Here is a 21,937-nt window from a genome sequence, read left to right as displayed (position 1 = left end):
GTTCATCCAGCTCTACACCTTGTTATCTCGGAATAGTTTGGTTGTTTTTGACTGATGATGGGCTGAAGGGCGTTTTTTTTTCCTGTGCTGTAGACCTCTATGACTCTAAATGTGCATTTGAAATGAATTATAAAAGTTATGATGGAATAGAGTGTAAAATTTATGGGAGAAAACCAAGATGTATTGATAAGTAGTGTGGTGGATCTTAATTGTTGTGATTAAAATGATATATTGTTTATCAAAATTTTTGTTATAAAGGAATTTGATCAATTATGTTTATGCTTGCCAGAGGTTATACTCGGAAATGTTTAGTTCTTGAAATTCTCACCTGGTAATCAAATTTTAACAGGTAATGTGATATGATAGATAATTACTGAAATAACTGCTCAGAGGCCGTTATCCCATCACTGACTGACCCTTTTATTTACGTGTGTACAATACACTGGTTATGGCAGCCAGCTCGGAGACAGTCCCTGGACTGCAGAGATTTTGAATCCCCTGTTGAAATTGGTCAGCCAGGACTCCTTGATCGGCCCATGTTAACAACCTCCATCAAGGATCTCTGTCAATAAGATCCACCCGTTTCCAATCACTACAGTTACGTATATGCTAATTTACTATTGTCTGATCATTTCAAGCAGTCAGGTTTGCACTATGCTAATATTAATATTGTTGCTTTAAATGTGTGTTGAGGGAGGATACCCTGGAGGGATCTTACAGTGAGGCATTATGGGTAGAGCTGGGGACTAGGAAGGGAGCAGTCACAATACTGGGATTGTAGTAAAAACCTCCCAGTTGCCCACAGGCAGTAAAGGAAGAGATATGTAGTCAGATTCTAGAAAGATGTGAAATTAACAGGGTTGCTGTAGTGGGTGATTTTAACTTCCCCCATTTTGACCAGGGACTCCATTAGTGCTGGGTGTTTGGATGGGGAGAAATTTGTTAGATGTGTCCAGGAGGGTTTTTTTTTTTTTTTTTTTGAAACAGTACGTGGACAGCCCAGCAAGGGAGGGGGCCATACTGGACCTGGTATTGGGAAATGAGTCTGGCTAGGTGATCAAAGTTTCAGTGGGGGAGCATTTTGGGAATAGTGACAATAATTTCATAAGTTTTTGGATACTCATGGATAAGGACAAGAGTGGACCTCAGATGAAAGTGTTAAATTGGAGGAAGGCCAACTATAACTGAATTAGGTAAGAATTGGAGGATGTGGATTGGAAGCGGATGTTTGAGGGTAAATGTACAACTGACGTGTGGGAATCTTTTAAGAACCAGTTGTTTAGAGTTCAGGACAGGCACATTCCTGTGAAAGTGAAGGCCAGGAATCGCAGGATTTGGGAAGCTTGGATGACAAGGAAAATTATCAGCTTAGTCAAAACAAAAGGAAGCATGCCTAAAGTCTAGGCGACTAAAAACAAAGTCCTTGAAAGAGAAAGTGGGAAGAAGCTCAAATGGGGAATTAGGCAAACTAAAAGGGGTTAAGGAGAATCCCAGTGCATTTTATACATACGTTAGGAGCAAGAGGGTGGTTAGGAAAAGAGTAGGCCCACTCAAGGATAAAAGAGGGAGGTTATGTGTGGCGCCAGAGGAAACGGGTGAGATCCTTAATGAGTATTTCACTTTGGTGTATGCCAAAGAGAGGGATGTGAGGGATGTTGAGGTGAGAAAAAGGTGTGCGAATACATTCGGGCAGGTCAGCATAGTGAAGGAGTTGTCTTGAAATGCATTAAAGTAGATGTCCCCAGGGCCAGACATGATTTATCTGGTTACTGTGGGAGGCAAGGGAAGAAGTAGCTGGGGCCTTAACAGATATCTTTACACCCTCTAAGCACAGGCGAGGTTTCAGATTACCAATGTTCTTCCTTTGTTTAAGAAGGGAAACAGAGCTAATCCAGATAATTACAGGCTGGTGAACCTGATGTCAGTAGTGGGGAAGCTGTTGGAGAAAATACTGAGAAACTGGTTTTATTTACATTTGGAAGCGAATAGACTTGTTATGGTTGGCTGTATGGGTTTGTGCAGGGAAGGTTGTGTCTCACCCACTTGAGTTTTTTGAAGAGGTGATGAGTATTTGATGAGGGAAGGGCAGTGGGTGTTGTCTACATGGACTTTAGTAAGGCATTTGATAAGGTACCTCATAGCAGGCTGTTACAGAAGGTAGAGTCTTATGGGATCCGTGGTGAGCTGGCTAGATGAATACAAAAGTAGTTTGGTCGTTTGAAGACAGGGTAGAGGTGGAAGGGTGCTTATTGGAATGGAAATCAATAACTAGTGATGTTCCACAGGTATCAATGCTGGGACTTCTGTTGTTTGTAATATATATAAATGATCTGGAGGAAAATGTTGGTGGTCTGATTAGCAAGTTTGCTAATGACACCAATATTGGCGGCATTGCAGATAATGAGGATTGTCAAAGGATATAGCGGAATATAGATAGATTGCTGATTCGGACGGAGAAATGGCAGATGGAGTTTAATCCAGACTAATGCAAGGTGATGCATTTTGGAAGATCAAATTCAGGTGTGAAATATACTATAAATGGCAAAACCTTTAGGACCACTGACATTAAGAGGGATCTGGGCGTATAGGTCCACAGATCCCTGAAAGTGGCAACACAGGTGGATAAAGTGGTCAAGAAGGCATACAGCACCCTTGCCTTCATTGGCCAGGGCATCAAATTTAAAAGTTGGAAAGTCATGTTACAGTTGTACAAAACTTTAGTTCGGCCACATTTGGAATATCGCATGCAGTTCTGGCCGCCACGCAACTAGAACGACGTGGATGCTTTGGAGAGGGTGCAGAGAAGGTTTACCAGGATGTTGCCTAGTCTGGAGAGTTTTACTTATGAGAAGAAAGTTGGATAAACTCGGATTGTTTTCACTGGAAAGACGGAGACTGAGGGGCAACCTGATAGAGGTCTACAAAATAAGTGGATAGTCTGAGGTTTTTTTTCCCCAAGGGTGGAAAGGTCAAGAGGGCACTGGTCCTAGATGAGAGGGGAACGTTTAGGAGAAAAGTGCAGGGAAAATTTTTCACACCGAGGGTGGTGGGTGCCTGAAATGCACTGCCAGTGGAGGTGGTGGAAGCAGGCACGTAGGCAACATTTCAGGTGTATCTTGATAGACGCATGAATAGGAGGTGAAAAGAGGGCTAGAAACTGCACAAGGGCAATAACTAGTAGGTCTAAATAAGGGTTAGGATTAGGTGCAGGCTTGGGCCGCTGAATGGCTTGTTCCTATGCTGTATTGAATTGTACTGTACATTTCATTCCTGCATTTCTTCACTATTTTACTATCAAAAATAATGAAAAAAACACTAATGGAAATCGAATCTTCATGTTGGACAAATTTGACTGATATCGGCATTAAGAAAACTTTGATTTAATTTTTATGATACTGACTACAAACTTTACAGAATATGATTTTATGATTTTATATCAGTAGTTTGTGCTATTTCTGTTGTTCCTGTCTTATTTATATTGTTTCACAACTAACAGTCTGTAATACCAGCTAAAAATGAAGTCATGTTATAAAGAGCAATACCATTGATAAGTGCTTTTATTTTCGGCTTCAAACATACTAAATTGTGAAGACTGTGTGTTTGTAATACTGCAAAGTGTAATCATCTTGTATATTTATTGTAGACTGTTTGCATTTCAGGACTAAATTGAATTATACAGCTCCAACAGATGACGGCTCAGTGTATAAAATTATCCTAGATGGGATTTCTGGTGCTGTTATGCATGAATTATTGGATTATATGTTTAGTGGCCAGGTACAGAACTTTTGTTTCTATATTGACTTTGTATATCTTGTGTGTACTGTATTATGGCACATTTTGGTCTAATGTTTACTTCAGTGAAGGCAAAATGCCACCCAATACTTTTATTTTGAAGGGCGGCTGAAGAATTTTGGTTTTCTTTCCTGTTGATTGATCGATTGTGAATAGTGTTAGTCTAGCCTCATTGTTCTTTGGACTATTTAAAGAAGGCTGTACTGATTGTTTTTTAAACAGAATCTGAGTGTGATTTATAGAGCGCATGGTGATGTTCAGACACGTTTTGATTTTTGTACCACTAATGATCTTTTAATAAGATTTTGACAACTCCAAACGTAGACGAATGTTTATCTAGTCTGTTCTTAATTTGTTTTTTTCACACTTCAGTGAGAAGAATTAGTTACTATTTTGATAGAACATATTTCAAGGGTTGAATTGTGCAATCAAAATAGTAATCATTTTGAGAAGTGTAAATAAATATAGATTGAATACGTCCATCTTGTGGCAGTCTTTTGGGACAATCGTTTTGTATTATATTTTTATGATAAATGTTTTAATTTATTATTGCTTATAAACAAAAATAATACAAATGTCAGTTTCACTCTGAAATCATACTCCGCTTGTCTCAATGTAATGCTGTATGGTGGCTCGATCACTCACTGAGCAGTGTTTCAGAGATGAGTTAAGTCATTCAAGTCTGATACAAATGCTGCATGATTTGTTTAATGCCATATTGGCAATTTTTTTTACACTTGACAGACTGACATTCAAATTCTGGACATTCCTTGTTTCAGAGGGGCACTGCAGCCTGCCGTTTTCCCAAATAATTTATTAGATTTGACAGTTTTGAGCTAAGATTGTAGGACTAAAGCCTGTATCGTATAAGATTAGAGAATTCTTCTGTAAATGAAAAAGAAATAAAAGACTGATTTTTAAAAAGTCAGAATTAAGACCGTAGGTAGATGTAAACTATTCTACTTTGTTCTTCAGGATAATTAATTTAAGGAACTAGAATAATATATCAATGACTGGAACTAATATGTGATGTTTGTAATATGTAATGTTCTTCCTTTGTCCCCTTAGTCTGTGGTTACTTAACAAGTTTCCTATGTAGCTAAAGTATAAAATCGAATCCAGTCCAGTTTTTTCTGCTACTAATGATGAGGCTAACTTGATACAGAGTAGAATCAAAACTAAGTGAATCATGAAAAAGTCATTAAGTGGGCAAAGAACACAAAAAAAAACACACTTTCGTGCTTGTGTTAATCTTATAGCTGTCCCTGGGCTAAATTTTGCAGCAATGTATTGAGTGGTGGTTATGTGAAGAAACTGCAGTTTTCTTAAGTGGCTCATTTAGGAAAACTTTTTTTATTTTCAAGAAGAAGTTGCGCAAGTATGCATATAGTATAAAGGAATGATTTATTTTTCTTCTCGAGGTGAACTTCTGACTCCCAGCATGCTGCTTCTACCACTAACTTCATCTAACTCCCCTACTTCAGCACAACTGCAGCTGTAACCCTCATCTGTGTTGTTGCCTCTGAACTTCTTTAATGATCCCTGTAGAGACTTGAAAAATGTGGTTGCCAATGGACAACTTGTAGGAATCATACACAACTTTTGAAGTTTTAAGAATTTGACTGTTTCGGATAAACTAAAATTAACATGGACTAAACGTTACTGAGTAGGCAACTAATAGGCTGAACTACAGAAAATATAACCCATATGACTGATTTAGCGCATGTCACATTTATACATTATAGCATACTCTCAACAGAATGAGTCTTTATTGGAAAAGTCATTTTCTAGCTTCCAATGGGATCATTTCTCCCCATTTCACTGAATCTCAACTTCTGGCTGACTTGGTGAACATCATTTACTTTGGTTTGCTGAGAATTCCCAAATCTATGTCCAGCAGCACTCACTAGCAATTTGTTCTTTCCACCTCCCAGTACTAACCTTTCTGTGACCTTAACTCTCTGCAGATTCCTTCAGTGCCAAGAGAACAAGCTTCGCTAGCATTCTGCTCAGTAACTAGCAGAGAACAGTATTCCTCCTGCTGCTTGTAGTGGTTGCTTTTCCCCTCTTCTTGTCTATGTCCAGTATTTTTAATTAGACTGCACAAACCAAGAACAGCTGCCTTAGAGTCTGCAAGTCGATCAGTGGCAAAGCCATAAACTCTGCTCTTTGTTTTCTGTTATTAAACCTACCATGTGAATATCAATAATATTTGACCAGGGATGCCTGTATCTCTGGTAACTGAGCTAGACAGGCTTGAGTAGAACCTGTAGTTAGACACCATGAACCTCTTCAGCATTCCATTGTCCATTGGATTATAAAGTCTTTTTTAAAAGGGAACCCTCCTGTGAAACCTCGCATCCGTAACACGTGATTTTTTCCTAGCCCACCTCCCATCTTCCACCCTACACAATCTTGTGCTCAGCCAAAATCTTACTGCCTGTATCTTAATTCATGTCAAGTGCCATTCATCTGTCATCCATGTTTACTGATCTGCATTGGCTACCAATCCAGCAACACCTCAGCTTTAAAATTCTCGTCCTTCTTTGCACGTCACTCTGTGGCCTCATTCTTCAGCCTCCTCCAGTAGATAAAAATGTTGGAACTCCCTAATTGATGGCTTTGTGCTCTTCAAGTTACCTCTGTCCTAAGATCTGGAATTCCCTCCCTGCCTGTGTTTATGGGCCTTTAGGATAGTCCTTAAAAGTTTGACCAAACTTTACATTGTCTTTCCTGACAGTTTCTTCTGACACTTTGTCAAATTTTGATTGATAATGTTTTATGAAGCACTAGGCCATTTTATTGTGTGAAATGCACTGTATAAATGAATGCAAGTTGTTAACTTCAAACGACCTCTGATGGGAGGACTACTCAGAGCAAGTGAAGATTGATTGTAGTTAGAAAATTGTGGCTGTGGCTAGCAAGTGAATAAACTGTAAGTTGTAGGAATATGAAATGAAAATTTGTTCAATGCTTCTTGAGTTTGTGTTTATTCAACCACTGTTTTCTTTCTTTCAGATTAAGCTGAGTGAAGACACTATTCAGGATATTGTGCAGGCTGCAGATCTTCTCCTCCTTACCGATTTAAAAGCTCTGTGTTGTGAATTTTTACAAAGTTGCATTGCCCCTGAGAACTGTATTGGTATACGTGATTTTGCTTTACACTACTCTTTGCAACATGTATACTACATTGCTACTGAGTATCTAGAAACACACTTCCGTGATGTGTCTCATACTGAGGAGTTCTTGGAACTAGGCCATGAAAAAGTGAAAGAAGTTATCTCTTTAGAAAAGTTGAATGTTGGAAATGAAAGGTACATCTTTGAAGCTGTGGTAAAATGGATTTGTCAAGATCCTGTAGTTCGAAAGGTATTGAAAAACTAATATTTTTCTTTCTACCGATGATCATTTTACTAACGTTGTAAATTATCATGTTTTTCACTACTCATTTAATAAAACATTTTAGCATTGCATGATACAAGGAGGTTGAAAGGAAATTTGATTACGTTAGCATTTTGTTATGACTGCTGGCCAAGAAATGTGAATGTCAGCAAATTGAAATATACATGACACACCCAGAAATAATGTTAGGGCAATAATGTGATTGTTGTGTTCATGTATTCTCATTACAGCATGAAAGGTCAGCTAAAGACAGATGTATCTTACTTTAAACCCTGTACCACATTCCCTTTTCATGTTCCTACCCCTTAACTTCATAGAACGTAGAAATAAAGGAACAACAGCAGACACTTCTAGGCCTTTGAGCCTGCTCTGCTATTTTAGCTGATGGTTGAACATCAAATTTAATACTCTATTTCCATGCTATCCTAATATCCTTTGATGTCATTAGTAACTAAAGCACTGTCAGTCTCTGTCTTGAACTTATTTAATGACTGAGGTTCCACAGCCCTCTGGGATAGAGTTATAAAGGTTCACTGCCCTCTGAATGAAGGAGTTCCTCTCTGGCTCAGTCTTTAATGGTTTGCCTTTTATTTTGGTACTGTTGCCTCCTAGTTCTAGACTCCACAGCCAGCAAAACCGACTCTATCAATCCCTCTGAGATTTCTTCTCATTCTTCCAAACTCCAGGGAAGATGAGCCCAGTCTCCTCAATTTCCCCTTTATTGGAAGTCTTACCATCTCAGGAATCAGTCTTGCAAACCTCTGCACTCCCTGTATGGCAAAGTGTGGTGCCCAGAATTGGACGCAATGTATTGGCTAGGTCTGAATTAGTGTATAGGCTTTGCTCTAGTTTCTCTATCTGTCTAATTATAAGTAAAACCTAGGAATGAAATGTTTTATCAACTTCTTTATTTCCCTCGCTTGTCATCTTGACAGATTTGTGCAAAACACCACCTGTCCCACTCATTTTGTGATTGCTTTATTTGAGCATTTTTTTATTATCAGATTGTTGTTAGTGGGAGTTTGTGTGTTCAAATTGGTTGCCATGTTTCATACGTTACAATTGTGAATACATTTTTTTTAAAAAGGACATGCAATAATGACAACGTGAAACCTGTATGGGTAGAGCTGAGAAACAGAGATGCAAAAAACATTTGTGGAGGTTGTATATAGACTCCCAAACTGTAAGGGTGATGTCACAAATGGCATTAAACAGGAAGCTAGAGACACATGCAATAAAGGACCATCAGTAATTATGGGAAACAGGAGCACCCAGCGGAAGCCCACGCAGACGTGGGGAGAATGTGCAAACTCCACACAGACAGTTGCCTGAGGGTGGAATTGAACCCAGGTCCCTGGCATGCTGTAGTAGCACAGCAGTGCTAACCGCTGCACCACTGTGCTGCTGTATGGATGGAGCACAGCAAAGGTCTGCCAGACTGATTGCTGTGATGGCGGGACTTACATTTTAGGAGAGGTTGAAACTGTCAGGATTACATTCATTGGAGCTCAGAATAATGAGGATGATCTTATAGAAACCTATTAAATGCCAACAGGACTGGACAGGGTAGATGCAGGAAGGGCGTTTCCAATTGCAAGGGAGTCCAGAACTAGTGGTCTCAATCTAAGGATATAGGGTAAGCCATTTAGGACTGAGGTGAGGAGAAATTTCTTCAGTAGTGAAGCTGTGCAATTCACTACTGCAGAAAATAGTTAAAGCCAAAATACTGGATGACTTCAAGATGGAGTTGGATTTTGCATTTGGGGCTAAAGGCATCAAAAGCTGCAGGGAAAAGTGGAAACATGCTAGTGAATGGATGATCAGCCATGATCGCAATGTATAGCAAAGTAGGCTCGAAGGGCTAGTGGCTTACTTCCACTCCTATTTTTTATGTTTTGATGTTTAAAGAATGCAACAATTTCCTGAGGTTGTGAATTGCACTATATAAATGCAAGTTCTTCGTTATTTCTTTCTTCTGTGTAGTAGGGTTACAGAAGGAACTGACACACTGGGAGCATTATTCAAATGTATTGTTCAGTATCTTCCACACCAACACAGGAAATGTTTAATCTATTATGTATAGTTGCAAAGAATCATAGTTTTATTTGCATTTGCAATTATGTATGCAAAATATGCAGGAAGTCATTGGAATTATCTTTGTATGGGGAAAAATACAGCATTCACTGACATGACTTAATAATGACCAAGGCTTATTGTTAACACCCAACTGTGTTAAAGTTAGCAAGTGATTCAAAGTGACAAAATGTAATATTGCAATAACTATCTACTTTGCAGTGCCACAAAACACTTCTCATTGTCATTACCGCTGGATGTTTCTCTTTTCATCATGGTGCTAACAGATAATTCTTTTGTAACACTGTCACTAGATAAAATAACCTGCGTACTGGCAGTACTGCCCAATAATGGTGGCATAGAAACAGTTGTGTCCACAGGCCCATTCCATTTTAATTTGTCAATGTGACTTGTTTAAGTCATTCTGCTCAGTCTGCATTGATGATTTCAAACTACTTCTGTGGGCTTTTTGAGCTTATTTATTCTTGTTCCTTCCTTGTAGCTTATGATGTTTTAAGTGGTCTATGTGAATGAAAAATGTGGGGCAGAATGTTCCAAGTTTGGCAGGTGTATAGTGTGCTGAGGATCCTGGGATACCATGTCTTCAGCAACTGTGACTGCTGCATTAACAGTACACCCCAGTGTCCTAGGATTGAGGAGCTCAGCCAAGTGTTAATTGTGGGGTGGGAGTGCAGTCTTCTTGGCATCTGTCAATTTCACCTGAATGGTTCAATGATTGGAGAAGATTGGACAGTATTATTGTGAGTAGCAAATTGTGAGGTTAATCATTTTGCTAAGAAGAATCAACTGAGACACAAATAAATGTTGGTGCTCATAGGAAGTTAGATTTTGTGTCCTTGTACATGAATCAAAGGATGTTCACATGCAAGTACAGCAAGCAATTAAAACAAATAACATGTTGGCTTTTGTCAAGAGGGGATCAGAATACAACAGTTAGGAAGTCTTGCTGCAAGTGCTTTGCTGAAATCGCACTTTGAGTACTGTGTACAGTTTCGGTCAGGACACCTGAGGAAGACCAGAATTACCTTAGAGAGGGTGCGCTTGGTGTTTACAAGATTGGTTCTGTGATGAGAGGGTTGCCTATAGGGAGAAATTGAGTGAGTGTCTTTAGCCTGCAGACTCTGGAGTTTAGAAGAACGAGTGTTATCATTAAAACAAGTTTGAGCATTTCACAAAGTATGTGTTATAATAGGCTCTTTCCTCCACCTGCAGAGTCTAGCGTAAAGGCACTGTAGAGCTATTCTCTAATGAGAGAGATGACTATTGGTGGCTTAACCTGAAGGTCACCATGCGTCAGGGAAGGATGAGTCTAGTGTGTTGCAGTAGGCAGTCTTGGCAATTGAGGTTGGTCATTTAAGACGGAGATGAGAAGAAATTTCTTCATTGAGGCTCAGAGGGCTATGATGCTTTGAAATTCTCTGCCTCAGAGGGCAGTGCATATTCAGTCATTGAGTTTATTTTAACCTGAGGGCTTTAAGGAAACCTACATGGATGGGAGAATCAAATGTAATATTTCCATGTTTGCTAATGACTCAAAAATAGTTGGAATTATGGGTAATGAGGGAAATATGAAGAGGTTTCCAGGCAATTTAGGCAAGTTGAGTCGGCAAATGCACGGCATTATAAAATAGCGAAGTGTGAAGTTGCCTACTTCGGTAGGAAAAAAGCATTGTAGCCAAATTCGTTAAATGATAGTTTAGGAAATGTTGATGTACAGAAAGACGTGTGTGTCCTTGTACATTGGTCACTGCAAGTTAGCATAAAGATGCAGCAGACAGTTACAAAGGCAAATGGTATGTTGGCCTTCATTGTAAGAAGGCTTAAGGCTGGTCCAGAACAAAGGCTCACACTCTCAGGATATATGGTAAGCCATTTTGAACTGCAATGAGAGTTCCTCATTCACAGCGTGGTAAACCTGTGGAATTTTTTTACTATGGAAGACTGTTGAGCCAAGTCACTAAATATATTTAAGAAAGACATAAGTCTTTCCTAGGGGCTAAAAGTGTGGAGAGAAATGTGGAGATAGCTGGAGTATGGCATTTGATTAAAGGATCAGCCATTTGCAAAAAGCAAGCTTCTGTGAACAGCACTGTGATAGTGACTGGAGAGATAAATATTGGCCAGGACTTGGGTGACTATTTCCCTGATCTTTAAAAGAGTACCTTGGAATCTTTAATGTCTGTCTGAGTCAGCAAACCGATGCAATCGGATGTTTAATTACTTGCCTGAAAGCCAGCCCCTCTGACAGTACACTGCTTCCTCAGGACTGCACTGGAGTGATAGCCTAGCTAAGGAGTTTTATTCAGCTATCCGGTTTTCTTAGTTCTTTTACAAATTGAATAGTAGACACAAAAATTCCTTAGCATACGCTGAGTTGTGGATTTAGCAAGTCTTCTATTTTTATAGACATCTGAACACCAGTTTGAATAGTACCTCAGAAACAAAAACAGAAATTGCTGGAAAAGCTCAGCAGGTCTGGTAGTATCTGTGGAGTGAAATTGGAGTTAATGTTTTGGGTCAAATGACCCTTCCTCAGAACCTCAAAATAGTACCTCATTTGTTTTGGGAAAAGTAACATTCCATCTGATCTTTATGTGCAAATATTTCTTCATAGTTCATTCAGGTATCAGTTGTATTCAAATCATCATTTTAAGTAATCAAATAAACATTGTCCCTAGTAGCAGTGATGACTGAACCTTTCTTATATCATGCATTCTTTCAAAACTAAAATGCAGAAATTCAGCTTTATGGCATTCACAGGACCTATCTTTTTGAAATTGGATGAGTTTGAACATTGATAGGGGCAGCTCAGTGGTTAGCACTGCTGCCTCAGCACCAGGGACCTGGGTTCGATTCCACCCTCGGGCGATTGTCTGTATGGAGTTTGCACATTCTCCCCGTGTCTGCGTGGGTTTTCTCCTGTTTCCTCCCACAGTCCAAAGATGTGCAGGTTAGGGTGGATTGGCCATGCTAAATTGCCCCATAGTATCCAGAGATGTGTAGATTAGGTGGGTTATGAGGGATGGGTCTGGGTGGGATGCACTGAGAGGCGGTGTGGACTTGTTGGGCCGAAGGCTCTGTTTCCACACTGTAGGGATTCTATGATCTATTAATGATTAAGTCTGGCATAAAATGTGCTTCAGTCTTTCAATCATTTTTTCCCTTCCGTCCCTCATGAAGACCACTATACACTACACCAACACCAGCACCACCACTCTTTAATCTTCCCAACTGGAACACTGAATAGGCTAGTGGGCAGTCCCCATGCTGCATGTTTGAAACTCCCACACTCATGCGTACCCACATACACCAGGATGAGGAATTTAGTACAGAAACGGGATATAGTAAAGGAATATCAACATCATGGTACTAAGCAGCATGTTAACGTACTGACTCTTTGTTTACTCCTGCTAGGTCTGTGATACTTAAGTTTAGCGTATATCCACATAATAAAATTATGATTACTTAAAGTAACCAGCAGTGGTATTGTAAATAATTATATTAGCAGTGAGTTTTCTAATTAGCATCCTATTACTAAATGATGTTACTAAATATCAAAAATACTCGACATGTTTGAATTCTGTATTCTAAGTAGAAGTGTACTTGTTTGAAATTTGAAAATTAGTGATATATATTTTCTTAATTCTATTTTGTGACACTCAGATTTAGAACTTTACAATAACCTGTGTGTGTGTGTGTGTGTGTGTGTATAGGTTTTAATTTAAATGTCAAGGTCTAATTTGAAATTTCAATGTCGTATATGCAGGATTGGTTTTTGTTGAGTTCAGTAAAGATAATTCTGTGATGCAGGCACAGTACGCAATAACTATGAAAAATTAATTTCACATCAACATGTTGATACCGGAGTTGAAAATTCATTTCCAGTCTCAGATAATCTCAGCAAAAATATGTAAGTTGATATTGTCTGGTTAGTGCTGTAGCTATTTTTCTATCTTTAGTAATCAGCTATTACCTTTCCTGTACTGAAGGTGGCGACTCATGCTAAGATTTAACTTTGCTGTAAGCTGTAACCTTCCTCAAGTGGTTTCTTTTATAAATTAACCTGCGCATTATTGATGACTTGTACAGGCTAAGAGGATTCTATTTTTGGTTGATAACTACAAGCATACACTTAAAATTTAGTACATCATTCATTAATTTCTAAAATGGTTTTCTTTCTTCTGAATTATTTTGTCATCCCAGACAGATGAGTAACTACATTGTGTATGAAAGTAGTTGGAATGCAGCTTTGGAGATGAGAAATGACTACTCCTATCTCCCTACCACCTGTCTTTTTTTAGTGTCCAATGACCAATAATACCTCTTCGAACCAGGATAGACTGCACCATTTTGGGATCAAGATGAAACATCTAGCAAAGAAATATTGGAACCAAATCAACCCAAATCTTGAAACCGTCTGTGGCCAGTCAGCTGCACAGCACCCCAGAAGACTGTTTGGGTTATCTTTCTCCATTGGTTATTAGTCTCTATTTCAAACTACTGAGCAATCTGGACCCATTTTTAGGCCTAATGTGTTTAGTTTACTGTGTGCAGTTAATCTGTTTTGGGAAAATATGCAGCCCAAGTCACTAACAGAGTCTGAAATTGTAGACTTGTCACTTGAAGCTTCTTAACCACCTCCAGGTAATCCTGCAGACTGTTGCCCTGATAGGGTCCTTAATGCTGGTCTGCTTATCTGTACCTAAACACTATCGGTGTCATGTGTCCCTCTTGTAGGGCACACTGAATATTGTTTAGATTGAAACTGAGCAGGTTTGCTTTGGTAGTTTAAATTGGAGATACTTAAATGTCGTGCATCTTAGATACCCAGCTGCCTCACAAGAATTGTAGATATCATCACTTGGTTTACTTTGCTTTTTTCCAGACTCTGGTGAAATTCTTTCTCTTGTTAGGGCATTCTAGTTGATGGTTGTTCCCGAGTCAAAGTTTGGTCTTTGTATTTGAAAGGTGCTGAATACAATTTAATGACTAAATGTTGACCTTGTTTATCTTTACTGAAATAACAGGAAAATGAGGGACTGGTTGTTGGAAATTGGGAATTTGCAGATAATTATTAGATTACATGTTTTCATAATTAAATATCTAATCATTTTAGGTTCACATGAAAGATGTGATGTCGATGGTTTGGGTCAATGGTCTGGATCCTAGTTATCTGAGAGAACAAATGTTGAATGAACCTGTGGTACGAGAAATTGTCAAGGAGTGTACCAATATTCCTCTCAGCCAAAGAGAAGGAGAGGCTCAGCTAGCTACCTTCAAACCTAGAGGGTATTCTGAATGTATAGTGACGGTGGGAGGCGAAGAAAGGAGGTGAGTCCAGCCTAATCGGCTCAAAATAACTGCCTACTTTCTGGCAACAATGAAGTGTCTTATTATGTAATTCTCAAATCCTGTTTTTTTTCTCCCCACCCTGCACCCCCCTCCTCTCAGTCTTGCAATTGCCAAAGAATTTTATTTGTTTACATGTAATGACGTAAATATGATAAGTTGTGGTAAGCTGCATTTTAAACAACATCACAGAATTATTACATTGCAAAAGGAGGGCATTTGGACCATTGTATCTGCTCTGGCTTTCTGAATGAGCATTATGACCTAATGCCATTCTTCTGTCTTTTTCCCTATAAATCCTGAATGTGGTATCTATTTAAGTAATCATCTAATGCCCTTTTCCAGATCCTAACTACTTGCTGTATGAAGATAGCTTTTTCTCACTTCACATTTGTTTATTTTACAAATTACCCTATACTCTCTCATTCTTGATCCTTCCATGAGAGGGAACAGCTTCTCTCTCTGTATGCTACGCATTCCTGTCCTGGTTTTGAAAATCCCTATGAGATTGCTCTTGACCTTCTTCTTCTGTCCAAGTCTTCGAACTCATTAGTTCTGTAGTTGAACCCTTTAGGACACTCTTTTTGCAGCACTACAATGTCTTCTGAAGCAATAATGTCACCTGTTTTTTTTCAATTCCTGTCTTTTTCCATTCCATTCCTACCATGTAACCGAAAATATTTAACATCCAGCCCTACCTTTCCTTCAGCCATGTCTTTGTTGTAACACAACATCATAGTTCCAGGTTGTAATCTGCAAGTGTAATTAATCAGTATTTTTGACCGTACTCTGCATTCACATACATTCTGTGAACTCCTGATTTAAACTGCATTTCTCTCTACCTTTCTGCAAGTTCACCTATTAGCCTAGTCCAATTCTCTATTCTGATTCTACTTGTCTCTCCCTGTATTTTGTCAACCCTAGTATTACTTTCTAGTATGTTCTCCTGGTTCCCATACACCTGTCGAATCAGTTTAAAATCTGCCAAACAGCAAACACCCCACAAAGAACTTGCTCTGTTCAGCTGCAATTCAGAGCCGGTCCCACAGTCCCTCGATTGAAAGCCCTCCCTCCTGCACCATCATTCGAGTCACTCATTCATCTGCCTTATCCTCCTATGTATGTACTCATTTTCACATGTCACTGGGATTAATCCAGAAATTGCTACTTTTCAAGTGCTTCTTGTTAATTTTCTACCAAGCTTCCTAAATTCCTACTGTCGGGTCCACATCTTTCTTCCCTCATATGCTGTTGATATCAACTAGGACCCTGTCCTCTGGTAGCCTCCCTCTCACAGAAGAATGTTCCGCAGCTGCTCTGTGACATCCTTGACCTTGTTATCAGAGAGGCAATGTGCCATTCTGGAGTCACATTCATGGTCACAACAATGCCCATAAGTTCTCCTGTGTATTTTCCACCTTGTACAGTTGGATCACCTATGGTGCCACAGGCTTGGATGTTGCTACACTCTTCCAAGGAATCATCACCTTCATCAGTATCTAGACTGATCAGCAAACAGGACCTCGGGAGACTCCTGCACTACTTGCCTACCCCACTTTGACTGCCTGCTGGTCACCCATTCCTTATCTGCTTGCATGCTGCTACTGTGCAATGTGATCATCTCTCTGAATGTGCAGTCCACAAAGTTTTCTGTCACCATTCAAAACCATAGCTCAAGTTTCTCCAGTAGGTGAGACAGATAAGCATATGCTTATCTAGGTCACGTGAAGTATCCATGATTTCCCCTGCACGCGCCACATGCGCGCATGTGTCACAGAGCTATACTTTTGCATTATTGACTAGGTTGATTTTAAAAGCTTATGTTTCTTGACTTACTTAAAGCACCTGTCTTCCGGCTATGCGCGGAATTCCTCCTTTGAATCAAATTCTTCAACTACTCGTTTTATCTTGTCTCACTCTGGCATTTTATGACCTTTACTGATGCGTAGAAATGATGCATAGTTTAACAGTATAGCACACGTGGTCAGACATGGGCATGTGTCGGTGGAATTCCATGTAGCCAGTTTCTTGAAGACCATTTGCATTAATTCTGGAACACAACTAAGTCAGTTCACACTGTTTAGTATTTAGAGTCATACAGCACGGAAACAGGCCCTTCAGCCCAACTTGTCCATGCCCTTCTCGCTCCTTAAATGTGTGCCCTCTAGTTTTGAACACCCCTCAATACTCCTTGAAACCTCACTTTGTAAAACTGTTAGTAGCTCTAAACAACTACTGCACAGTCTGGAATTTGGCTAGGCCATTGATGCATGCTGTCAAAAACTGCTGTTGTAGTCTTGCCAATAGTTGAACCATGTAAGTCAACATAATGGGTTTTTTTCCCTTCTCTCTGTAAACATGGTTTTGGGCTCCCCTAATCTAAGGAAATGACCTTGGCTGTTCATTTTATCCGTGCAGCTCATGATTTTATAAACCTCTATAAGGTCACCCTCGGCCTTCTATGGTCCAGGGAAAAGAGTCCTGGCCTATCTAGCCTCTCCTTATGACTCAAACCTTCCAGTCTCGGTAACTTCCTTGTGAGTAATTTCTGCACCCTTTCCAGTTTACTAACGTCTTTCCTATAGCAAGGCACCCAGAATTGTACGCAGTATTCCAAAAGTAGCCTTACCATTGTCTTATACAGCTGTAATGTGATGTCCCAACTCCCCTTGCTCCCTCACTCTCTCCTCCCACCCCTGTCCCCCCTCAATGCATTCACACCTTTCCTATAATGTGGTGCCCACAACCGTACACAATACTCGAACTGAGGTCTAACATGTATCTGGTACAAGTTCAACCTCACCACCTTGTTCTGTAGTCTACGCCCCCTATTAATAAAGTAGCAAAACAGAAACAAGGGGAATAATTACGTACTCCCTAAAAGAAAAGATGATCTAGTGTATTCATAAGGGGAAATGAAAAAAAATCAATATTTTAAATTGTTTACTAATAAATGGGCATTGTTGAATTGTTTTGAAATGGTTAGCAAAGGAGATCATATGGCTAAGCAATTGAAGAATTATAAAATTTTATAGTGACAGACTGCCATTGGTTCACATTGGTTCATTATGGTATGACTACTGTCAGAAAAAAATTCTGTTTCAACCCATTTTTATCTATCCTATCCTGCTGCTGTTCATTTTTGTTTTATTTTTCAAGTATTCTTCCACTTCTCTAGAAATAGTATTACTTATTCTGCTTCCATCATTGTTTCTGACAGGCTTGTTAGAACATGGTATGTCTTTGTTTGAAACAAATTCTGACAGTTAAAATATGTTCATGTATTGATTAATATTTCATTATTCGTTAGTACACGAAAGCCCACAGCTGTCATGCGGTGCATGTGTCCATTATATGACCGTAACAGACAACTTTGGATAGAATTGGCTCCAATGAGTATTCCACGCATTAACCATGGAATATTGTCAGCAGGTAAGAATGTGGTTCACTTACAGTTTACCATAGCAAATTGTCTAACGTGGGATTTCTTCTGTTAAGCATGCACTGTATACAGGCATTTATTAATCAATTAACTATTTAAAGTATTCGCTCTGTGTTATGCCTACCACTATAATTATTTACAATGTAATTCCTGAAGTAAGTACTTATGAAAGTGTAGTGCCTATGCATACTGTATTTGCTTTAAAGCAATTAAGAAGGCAGATGATTGAGCAATAAAAAAAAAAATTGAATCCTGGTTGCTGCTTTTGAGCTGTATTAAATTTCCTGAGGTATTGGATGTAACTTCTATTATTTTAGTATAACAAACAATTTATTTGTGGGTTCTTGCTTGAAGCTACAAGAATAAATTAGAGTTTTTCCTTGCTATGAGCCAAAAAAAACTCCATGTTTAGCCACTTCCAGAGATTATCATCTAATACACATTACAAGTGAGTAGGGTTTGGAATAGTTGATTTGAACACCCCTCAATACTCCTTGAAACATCACTTTGTAAAACTGTTAGTAGCTCTAAACAACTACTGCACAGTCTGGAATTTGGCTAGGCCATTGATGCATGCTGTCAAAAACTGCTGTTGTAGTCTTGCCAATAGTTGAACCATGTAAGTCAACATAATGGTTATTTTTCCCTTCTCTCTGCAAGCATGGTTTTGGCTGGTTTCAGGTCCAGTAATTTCCTTATTTGTGGATGGGGATTTCATTGGGCCTCTTGATTGAATAATTTAATATATAAAAATTAAGGTTGAGCTGGGACATTTTATATATTATTTAGTATATAAAATGTATAAAATGAAAATTAAATCAACAGCAATTCATCCCCCACCAAAGCCTCAACGCAGAAGTCTAAATCATACTTTTTGAAATAAGTCTTTTAATTTAGATTTGTGCTCTGTCCCCCAATAGTGGATGTGTTCTTTATCATCTAACAAAATTCCCTAGATCCTGGAATGTTCCAAACAGTTTGGAAAAGTGCACAAGTAACTCACCTGTTCAAGAAAGGAGGAAGTCAGAAAGTTGGGGCACTATAGATCAGTAAGCCTAAAATCTATCATCGAAGAACATGTTGGAATCCATTCTTAAAATGATGGTAACAAGTGTTATGTATGTAGTTGTACCCCTTTAAGGGAGCTGTCAAGTGATCTGGAGGAGCGGAGCTTGGGTCCAGTCTAGAACCAACTGTGGAGGTGCGAGCGTGGTCAATGAAGCATTCCTGTTCAGATTTACCATTGGTCTACATGGTATATAATTGCTAGTTCCAAAGGAAGCACCAAGAAAACAACTGGCAACAAGAGTGGGATTGGCCCACAAACTTTGTGCAAAGACTTTTTTCCTCTCTGGAGATGTCATGTGAACTTTAGAAACGGCAAGGTGTAATGTTAAGGGAAGCAGTCACAAAGGGACTCTGGCTGTGATCGACACCAGGAAAGAAGGTACTCCCCGGGGCGTGGCTGAGAGCAGCTCACGGAGGGTGGTCGCGAGGGGACTTGGGCAGCAAATGGCTAGTAGAGTGAATGGCAGAAAAAATTCCTGTTGGTGGGAAAACGAAATGATGGGCTAATTTGGGGGAATGGTAATATTTGATGAAGAGCCAGAAAATTGGACTTCGTACATGGAAAGCTTTAATTTGCTCTTAAAAGTGAACAGAGTGGCTGAGGACATCATCTTACTAGATTTTTTTAAGTAGCATTGGGAACAAGACCTTCATGATTCTAAGGAATCTAGTACAACCACAGAAACCCGTGGAGAAGGCATTCCAAGAGCTATGCAAAGTATTAGTAAATTATTTTGCACCCAAGCTGCTGATTATTTCAGAACATTTCCATCTTTACGGATGAGTCTAGCACAAAGAGTCCATCAGCCAATTTGTAGCCACCTTAAAGAGGTTAGAGGAACATAGCAAGTTCAGAGGGTTTTTCCAAGATGCCTTACAGGACCATTTGGTTTGTGGCCTCCAAAATGAAGTCATCCAATGGAAGCTACCAGCAAGGAGAGACATGGGTTTCAAGACAACTTTTGAAATTGCTCGCTTGGTGAAGTTGGACGCCAACGAAGCAACCCAGTTGGCTGTTGACGCCTGGGTGCATTAAGTAGTGGAACCTCAGCAGAGTGCAGTATCAACAGTAGAATGATGCTGATGTGGCTAGAGTGCCCACAAGGAGCCAGTGTGTTGGACTTGAGAAGCCCAGTGACTCGGGTGTAAGCGAGTTGGTCATTATTGCCTGAAATTGCCAGATACAACCCAAACAAGAGAAGGGGAGTCCGAAAGAAACAATCCTGAGAATAAGGAATAAGGTACATGCTGCCAGATAGGGAGTCACCTAGGTCTGCGAGAGAAGCGGAAGGCCTAGAGTCAGCAGTTTTGGTTAATTACCCTAGTTGATATGGGGTGAAACTGATCATTTCTGGGTTCTTCCCAAAGTAGAGGAGAAGACCATAAAACTGGAAGTAGATAGAAGTGCAGCGGTGTCCCTGATTCCAGTCACTCGGAGAAAGCAAGAACTGCTGATGCTGGAGTCGGAGTCAATACAGTGGAGGAACACAGCAGGTCAGGCAGCATCAGAGGAGCAGGAAAGTTGATGGTTCGGGTTTACACCCTTCATCAGGACTCAGTTGAGCTCTACACAGTATTGTCCCTGATTCCAGAATCACACTATAGGGAGAAGTTGAGAGCACTACCATCTGAAGCCTGCCCAGATTATGCAATGGACATACAAGGAACAAGTAGTGACACTGAAGGCCTATGTACTGGTGCTTAGTTAAGGGACCAGTGGGCAAATACTCTGCATTATTTGGACACTTCTGGTTACAAAAATTAAGGTTGAGCTGGGACATGATTAATAGGCTGATGGACTCAATCATGAGTTTGTAAGAAATCCTGGACAAATTACAAGAAATCTTCAGAGGAAATTAGAGGAGTCAAAATTGAATTACAGCTCAAGCCAGAGCCCCGTCCTGGGAATCTGAAGGCATGTCCAATACCAATCACCATCTGGCCTAAAGGGAATGACTGGTCATTCTGGGAGCGTTGGAACCAGTAACTACCAGTGAATGGGCCACTCCCATCATGCTGGTCTTAAAAACAGATGACATGGTGAGAATTTGTGTGGACTTTAAGGTCACAGTCAACCCAGCTCTAAGTATGGGTCGACACCAGCTTCCACTCTCAGCAGGCGTATTCAGTGGAATGCAAGGGAAAAAATTTTCCAAACTGGATCAATCACAGGCAAATGGGGGTTATGCTGCTGATAGTGATGCAAAGGACTTTTCTGCTACAAGCGACTTCGTTTTGGCATCATGTCAGCATTCCAGAGGGCCGTGGACCAAATATTAAGTGGCTTGCCAGGTGTACAGTGTTGTCTGGATAATACTTTGATGACTGGATCCTCTGAGGAGGAGCATTTGAAAGATTCAGAAGGAACTCTAAAAAGATTGCAGGAGCATGGCTTCCAAGTAAAAAGATAGAAGTACGAGTTTTTTTTTTTTTTTTGAGACTCCATAGTGTACTTGGGCCATGTAATTGATGGCAAGGGACAATACAAGGCTCCTAAGAAGATGGAGGCTATCATGAAGGCCTCTAGAAAGAGAATGTTGCTCAACTGAGATTGTACTTGGGACTTGTAAATTACTATGGCAAGTTCGTGTTTGATCTGGAAACCTCTGCGTTGGTTGCTAGGAAAAGAGTGGCCCTGGAAATAGACCCAGGAATGTGAGGAGGTGGCTTACCGGGAGGTGAAGCAAGCCTTAGTAAGTGTTAGAGATAGTAAGAACTGCAGATGCTGGAGAATCTGAGATAACAAGGTGTAGAGCTGGATGAACACAGCAGGCCAAGCAACATCAGAGG

The 21,937-nt window shown here is 39.8% G+C and overlaps 1 protein-coding gene across 1 annotated transcript in view; it reads left to right on the top strand.

Moving 5' to 3' along the window:
- Nucleotides 1-21,937, top strand: part of gan (gigaxonin) — a 97,427-nt gene that overhangs the window by 23,478 nt on the left and 52,012 nt on the right. Inside the window, exons 2-6 of the mRNA XM_048605963.1 lie at nt 3,660-3,774; nt 6,811-7,161; nt 14,405-14,619; nt 17,948-18,069; nt 21,398-21,546. Coding sequence (XP_048461920.1) covers nt 3,660-3,774; nt 6,811-7,161; nt 14,405-14,619; nt 17,948-18,069; nt 21,398-21,546 — 952 coding nt within the window. The remainder of the gene's footprint in view (nt 1-3,659; nt 3,775-6,810; nt 7,162-14,404; nt 14,620-17,947; nt 18,070-21,397; nt 21,547-21,937) is intronic.

This window comes from Rhincodon typus, chromosome 15 (assembly GCF_021869965.1).
Source record: "Rhincodon typus isolate 14 chromosome 15, sRhiTyp1.1, whole genome shotgun sequence".
Taxonomy (NCBI): Eukaryota; Metazoa; Chordata; class Chondrichthyes; order Orectolobiformes; family Rhincodontidae; genus Rhincodon; species Rhincodon typus.
The sequence above is the reverse complement of the archived record's forward strand: the minus strand, read 5'-3'. Positions and strand labels throughout refer to the sequence as shown.